The sequence below is a fragment of the Triticum aestivum genome, chromosome 2D (assembly GCF_018294505.1).
Source record: "Triticum aestivum cultivar Chinese Spring chromosome 2D, IWGSC CS RefSeq v2.1, whole genome shotgun sequence".
NCBI classification, from domain to species: domain Eukaryota; kingdom Viridiplantae; phylum Streptophyta; class Magnoliopsida; order Poales; family Poaceae; genus Triticum; species Triticum aestivum.
In genome coordinates, this window is record NC_057799.1 from 587,900,206 (window position 1) to 587,907,897 (window position 7,692).

At 46.7% G+C, this 7,692-nt stretch overlaps 1 protein-coding gene across 1 annotated transcript; it reads left to right on the forward strand.

Annotated features, from left to right (window-relative positions):
- Nucleotides 1-5,184: 5,184 nt before the first annotated feature.
- Nucleotides 5,185-6,987, forward strand: LOC123050180 (cyanidin 3-O-rutinoside 5-O-glucosyltransferase-like). The gene has a single exon (XM_044473014.1). The coding sequence runs from the start codon at nucleotides 5,243-5,245 to the stop codon at nucleotides 6,719-6,721; it is 1,479 nt and encodes a 492-aa protein (XP_044328949.1). The 5' UTR covers nucleotides 5,185-5,242; the 3' UTR covers nucleotides 6,722-6,987.
- Nucleotides 6,988-7,692: the final 705 nt, after the last annotated feature.

A 7,692-nucleotide genomic window follows, 5' to 3' on the forward strand; every position in this document is an offset into this window, starting at 1 on the left:
AGATTGATTTTAAGTTCGAAATCATTTTCCATATCGTATCTGAGCTTACGATTTTAAGGTATGTCCATGAACCACGGATTTGAGGTGCAAAATATTTTTCCGGAGGCACAACATGCAGAAAATTAATCCAACAATTTTTTTCACATGTAATATGTTTTTTTAATGATCTATTCAGCGGAATGAATGATGTTAGTACTAAACTCGACAATCAATGTTGTTGTTGATACTGTTGTTCTTATCGAATACCCACATGACATGTGGATGATCTCTAGGCGTGCAACTCAACTAGGTATACCCTATTACCTATGATTCCTTTTCCCTTGTCTCGCGGCTAGCTTCCACCCACCTTGGCATCGTTTCTGGTTGGTGGTGGTGTCCTGCGAACGGAGCCGCCTCATCCACTAGAGCAACATTTATAAAAGGCCCGACGCCAGCAGTTATGTTCATCAACCCTAGCCGCCGCCATTTCTCATCTACATCTTCATAGCCACCACCTTCATCATCACCATAGTTCTCAGCCATCTACCCATACTTTGTAATCGTGCATCACATCCGGCATCTATTATAATACATATATCAATCAATCAATCTTCATGATGTGTTCTTCAATGATTATTTTGTGTGATCCAATCTCCATGTGTGAGTAGTTTAGTAAGGTCATGGGTTGAGACAAGGTCTTGCAACCCGATGTATTTGTTGGAGGGGTCAATGGAAGTACTTTGAATTAACATCTCATATGTTTAACATAAAATTGCTTTGTAGTTGTCTCTCGTCTCGTTCGCGTTCTTCGTCCTTGCAGATAATCAGGATCATGGAAAACGAGCCACAAAGACGCTAAGGGAAGGGAGACCATGATATGTTATTCTGAACATCAGTGACAGAAAAGTTTATAGTAAGGTAACACGGATCCTATCTTTGGGGATACAAGAGGTGTAGTCATTAAACGTCAAATGCTTTTGTCTGATTATTCCTATCTTAATTACTGGGGCAACTCCGCGCGACGGATAGTGCCTTTAGTTGGACAACTAACTCTTGATGCAGCACGCGCGCTGGTCAATACGTAATTTGGAAACATCCCTCACTTTGATATGTAGCAAGCACATCTCGATAGATGACTTCCAGGGCACAAATTAAGATCATAATGGTCCCGACAAAAATATATGGTTGTAAGCATAAGTCCTGATACCCATGCCTATTTTTATTATAAGTGTTTCTAGTGTCAACTTGATTTCGATCCGGTCAAAAGCTGGAATTTAATTCTCTTACAAAAGCTTGTGAGAAACCCTTGACTTAAAGGGTACTGTCCTCTCGTGGATTCGATAACTCAGGGTCACCTATAGGGAAAAGGCGAGAATCCTTTCTGCTCCTTTACCGGATCACTAAAGGGACTAATCAGCCGGTCCTTGCCCTCAACCACATGTAATGGAGGTCCTCGCCCCGCAGTAGGCGGTCGACACGCTCTAATAGTTGCCGGTCAGCTACTATTGCCTTGCTCTCGGCACCGAGCCATTCGACGCTTTGTTGCGTTGGCCATCGTGACAACATAGTGGCAGATTTTTTTGCCAAGACCTTGACATGTCGGTGGCTAGGAGGTCGTTCCCGATGTCCACGCGTAGGATTCATCCCGACACTACTACAAAATTGTCTCCAATGCGCCACCGGTTGGTATGCTCCTCCTGCACTCTATGTGTTTGACGAATTGTGTGCAAGGTATTTTTTTTGCTTTCTTCGTGGGATGATTTTTTTTGTTTTATTTGTGGACATAGAGTAGATGCTAATTCAAACTATTGCATTGTAGATGAGTTCATGTGATTCGTGTTCTTCATGGAATGATTCCTCATCCGACATGACCGAAGTGGATGACGTTGTTTTGATCTTGATGACGCACAAGAACAAGAAGCCAAAGCATGGTGGTTCCATTTACGGACATGAGGTGATTCGTAGGGATAGGCAAGAGGCTCACCCTAGATTGATACACCTCTACTTTGGTCCATCTCCAACATATCTAGAGTGATACTTTTGCCGCCTATATAGGATGTCTTCAGATTTGTTCCATCACATTGCCAACTGTGTGAAGGAACACGATCAATACTTTGAGCAAAGGAGGAATTGCACTGGCATTCTTGGACATAGCACCATCCAGAAGGTGACAACCGCATTGCACATGATGGCATATGATGTTCTAGCTAATTTCATTGATGGTAGCTTGGCAATGGGAGAGAGCACTTCAATCTTTTATGTCGAGCGATTTGCAAAGGCAGTGGTTGAGGTGTTTGGGCCAGAGTACTTGAGAGCACCCAATGCTCAGGACACGGCGATGCTTATGGAGTTGAGCACAACCTGTGGATTTGCAGGTATGCTTGGCTCCATTGATTGCATGCACTGGAAGTGGAAGAACTGCCCTGCAACATAAAATGGACAGTTCAAAGGATGCAACAAGGATGCTACCATCATTCTTGAGGCCGTGGCTGATCAGGAGACATGGGATTTGGCATGCACATTTTGAGATGCGGAGTTCTTGCAATGATGTTAATGTGCTCCAGCGGCCACCTCTCTTTGCCAAGTTAGTCAATGGAGAATCATCATCGGTGGAGTTTGTAGAAAATGGCCGCACCATAACAAGGGTTACTACCTTGCGGATGAGATATCCAAGGTGGTCTACTTTTGTGAAGCCAATTTGAAGTCCCCAAGGTAAGAAAGAACTCTACTTTCATAATGCTCAAGCGGCCGCTAGGAAAGATGTGGAGAGGGCTTTTGCAATTTTGCATGTCCAATTTGCTATTGTGCGAGGACTGGCCAGATTTTGGGATCAAGAGATCCTCTGGTACATCATGACGTCGGGTGTAATCATGCACAACATGATCATTGAGAATAAGCGTGACGGAGATTTGGATTACACCTTTTATGAGCTCATGGGGAAACCCGCGAAGCCGCGTAGAAGGGAGGATCAAATCCGACGCTTTGTTGAGATGTACCATGAGATTTGAGATGCCACACACGATGGTCTTCAAAAGGATGTCATGGAGTGGTGGAAGTGGCATGGAGAACAACAACCCTAATTTCATCTTCTCGTGCGATGAGTAATTTGTGTGATGAACAATTTACGTGATGTGTGCTGACCAATTTTTGTAATAACTTGAACACTTTGTATGATGTGTGATGAACAATTTATTTGTAGTGTATGTGGTTCATTTGAGATGAGTTTGGTATGAATATGTTCAATATGTATGCAATTGTTGTGTCCAATATACATCACCTACTGGAGCAAAATGGTGCTCTGTTTTATATCATCTGTTGTAGCAAAAATGTTTCAGGTGACATATAATGTATTTTTAATGATGTAAAATTGCTTCTTGTGTATTTAAGATATATCACCTGTTGAAGATGTTTTTAACCATTTATCTGTTATCAAAAGAGATTCCTATGCGAACCGAGCGTACCTTAGATGATTATTAGGTTTCTTGTGATGGAACCAACCCACTAAAATTCAAATCCTACACGGCATTGGTGGTCGCATTTTCCTGGATTATTTCTGATGTGCCGGCTCAATCTCTCGGATGTGCTCATAGGGGTAGGATGTGCATGAGTGATTTCATAAGGGTGAGTGTATGTGCATGTGTATGAGCGTGTCTGCATCTGTAGTGTGTCCCACTACTCAGTTTTGCCATTAGAAATTTAACTTCTCAAAAATGTCATTGGACACCATTACTATTAGCTCAAATCTCATTTGAGATGTTATAATGACCAAAATACCTATGGACCAACATGTTAGCTCTTCCTCTATCTCATTACAATAAAGTATGGGTCCCACTTGAACCCAACAACATTCTTATTTTTCTCTCAAGTTATTCGCTTGCTTACTCCATACAAGTGGGGCCCACACTTATCATTGTGGAATAGAGAGGGCTGCATGTGGGTCTAGGGGTGTTATTGTCATATAACATGGTCAACGGGTTTGACCTGACAACAACGATGTCTAATGGCATTTTTAAGCAAACATCTAATGGAACGATGGCATTTTGAAAATATCTAATGGCATTTTTGAGCAAGCATCTCACGGAACAATGACATTTTTGAGGAGTTGTAACTACTAATGGCAAAACTGAGTAGTGGAACACAACTAGCGACATAAATGATTAAAACCCTAAAAAAGACTCCTGTGAATCCAATGACCAAAGTAAAACAGTAATATAAGAAGAGAATACCATGTGTTAGCGGATTGTAACTTTAGTTAAGGAATAAAACTCCTTGATTTCCTGAAAACAAATGTACGGCTGACTTCCAAATGGAATAGCATAACGTCAGTGCCGACGTCACCTGTAGCTATAACCCATTTGGAAGCAAGCTGTTGATGTTCGCCATTCGGCGGCTTCAAGGCCGGCACATGGCAAAGATACGGCACAATGGCACCAATATATAGGGGGAACGCATCACAGGTTTCACATGAGAAGCAGACACATCTTCATTTCACATCAAAATTTCTCCTCTCTCTATCCATGGCCACGGACGCACAGCACCAGCAACACAGCTACGTACTCTCTCCGCAAACTAATATAAAAGCGTTTAGATTAGTAAAGTAGTGATCTAAACGCTTTTATATTAATTTACAGAGGGAGTATAACTTATATGTTTAAAAATATAACTCAAAGTACAAGTGGGCTTACAACCAGGACGAATGTAGTATTGTTCTATTGCAACGATGCACTCCAAGCCAAGAGATACATGCAATACTGGGAGGGATGTCTCTGTCTCTCCAATGATCTATCATCCCAGTCACAGTGCAGTCAAATTCTTTGGGAGCTTTAATTTATCTGCTCTTTCTCTTTCTCAAGGTCACAAGATCAATGAAATCATATTCGCAAAAAAAAAGAAAAAAGAAATCAAGATGCTCATGGTTGAGCGGGAGTTTGTGTCAAATTGCTACGTTCCAGAATAAGGTTTCACACTGTCGCACTAATCACGCTCGCACGCCACACACACCACCGCTGGTTAGTGTCCCTCTTTTCATCCGTATATTGTATGTACGGCTGACTGCCAAATGGAACAGCATACCGTCAGTGCCGACGTCACCTGTAGCTAACCCATGTGGTTGTAAGCTGGTGGTGTTCGCCGTTCGGCGGCTTCAAGGCCGTCACATGGCCAAGATGGTGTACAATACAATGGAACTACTAGTATATAGGGTGCATCACATGAGAAGCAGATACATCTTCATTTCACATCAAAATTTCTCCTCTTTCTATCCATGGCCACGGACGCACAGCACCAGCGACACAGCCGCAACGGCGGCGTGCACACCGGCCACCACTTCCTCATCGTGGCCTACGGCATCCAGAGCCACCTCAACCCGTGCCGCGTCCTCGCGCACCGCCTCGCGCGCCTCCACGGCGTCGACGGCTCCGGGGCCGTCCTCGCCACGGTCTCCCTCCCGGTGTCCGCTCACCGCCGCATGTTCCCTTCGTCCGGAGACGTCGACAATGATGATAAAGCCACCGACGGCGTCGTCTCTTACGCTCCATACTCCGACGGCCTCGACGACGGCTCCATGGCCAGGGACGGCGAGGCGAGGGCGCGCAGCCGCCAGGCCACCTTTGAGAGCCTGTCAGCCGTCGTCGCCACCCTCGCCGCACGTGGCCGGCCGGTGACGTGTGTCGTTTGCAGCATGGTTCTCCCCGCGGCGCTGGACGTCGCGCGTGAGCACGGCATCCCGCTGGCCGTGTACTGGATCCAACCGGCCACCGTGCTCGCCGCGTACTACCACTACTTCCACGGCCACGGCGACCTCCTCGCGTCCCACGCCGCCGACCCCGCGTACGAGGTGTCCCTGCCCGGGCTACACCGCCCTCTCCGGATCCGCGACTTCCCGTCCTTCCTCGTCGACACGACGGGCAGCGAGCTGGCCAAGGTCTTCAACGAAGCGGCCCGAGAACTGTTCGAGCACTTGGGCGATCACGGCTGCACCAAGGTTCTCGTGAACACTTTCGACGAGCTGGAGCCGGCAGCGCTGGCAGCCATGAAGGAGCACCTAGACGTGTTCGCCGTCGGGCCGGTGATCGGGTCCTCCTCGGCCGAGCCGCGCATCCACCTGTTCAACCACGCCGGCGCCGACGAGAAGAGGTACATGGAGTGGCTGGGTGCGCAGGCGGCGAGGTCGGTGCTGTACGTTTCATTTGGGAGCATATGGACGTACAGCAAGAAGCAAATGGAGGAGATTGCGAACGGGCTGCGGCGGTGCGGGCGGCCGTACCTGCTCGTCGTGCGCAATGACGGGCGGCAGGAGGACGTGAGCCGGAGCCTAGACGACCTCGTGCTAGAGGGGCAGGGCATGGTGGTGGAGTGGTGCGACCAACCCAAGGTCCTGTCGCACGCGTCCGTGGGATGCTTCGTCACGCACTGCGGCTGGAACTCGACGCTGGAGGCCATGGCCCTCGGCGTGCCGGTCGTCGCCGCGCCAAGCTTGTTCGACCAGCCGACGAACGCCTTCTTGATAGAGGAGGAGTGGGCTGCCGGCGTCAGAGGGGAGCGCAACAGCGAGGGCGGCTTCACCGGGGAGGAGCTCGCAAGGTGCGTCGAGCTGCTCATGGGTCATGGCCCGAGGGCCATTGAGATCAGGGAAAGAGTGGACGCTCTGAAAGGGATGACGCGAGAGGCGGCGGCTTCGGGCGGGCCGGCGGAGCGGAGCCTCCGAAGCTTTGTCATGGCGGCCGGTTCAATCGTCGGATGAAGTTTGCAGGAATACACCACCAAATCTGTCCAAATCGATTAAGTGGATGCATGCTGGAGTGGATCAGCTAGCTCTCTCGATCGGTCGGAGTTAAACAACATTTAATAACCGGGATTGCTAAATCTCAGTCGACTTCTTGGTCGATGATATATTCGCAGGATCTTACGTGAAGATCGGTGCGAATTTTTTTAATTTTTCTTTTACTCATGTTATGTCACTTTCTCACGCCGTATGCAGCAACTTAATAGTGACACGTTAATTGCTTATTACTGCCTCCGTTTTAGCAAGTTAAATTGTATGGAATTGCTAACTCACATCTAGATAAATTTAGTTACGTCACATCTAAGTTCTAAACCGTCCGATCTGCTGGTCTTTAATTTTCATGCAAACTCGATGTCACGCTCGCCCAGCATTATCCCATTGTCTTGTCACACGCGCCGAGCGTCCTCGTCAATCTCTTGCCCGCGTTTGGCCAATTCTACTAGTTTGTTGTTTATTATATTGGGTTACGTTCTCAAGTGGTGTGTGGGCCGATCTGCTTTGTTTGTTTTCTTTTGCTTTTTTTCCTTTTTATTTATTTGTTTTCAAATTCATGAACTTTTTATAAATTCATGATTTTTTTCTTTTTCTTTGGACGTCAATATTTACCCGCCGTCCGGTCCGAGAACCTCCCAGACCAAACGAAAGGTTTGGTACGACAACACCCCCAGAATGAACGATTAAACCACTACTGCCCGAACATCCTCCCCATTGGCCCTACAGGCCTTTCCTTCGTAAAAGATAACAAAGGAAAAAAATCCAGTAACAAAGCCTAGTTTTTTTTGCCTGTGACAAATAAAAGTCCGGTTTTTGCTGTGCTATAAAAAAGCCGTCAACTCTAAAAAGCAGAAATTGTGATGGATAATTTTTTTCTTTTTTGCAATGATTGAAAAGAAAAAGTCATGGCAATTTCCATCTGTACATACATGGTG

What these genes read in the sequence shown, in the direction of transcription:
- LOC123050180 (XM_044473014.1), top strand. Translation starts at nt 5,243, where the DNA reads ATGGCCACGGACGCACAGCACCAGCGACACAGCCGCAACGGCGGCGTG.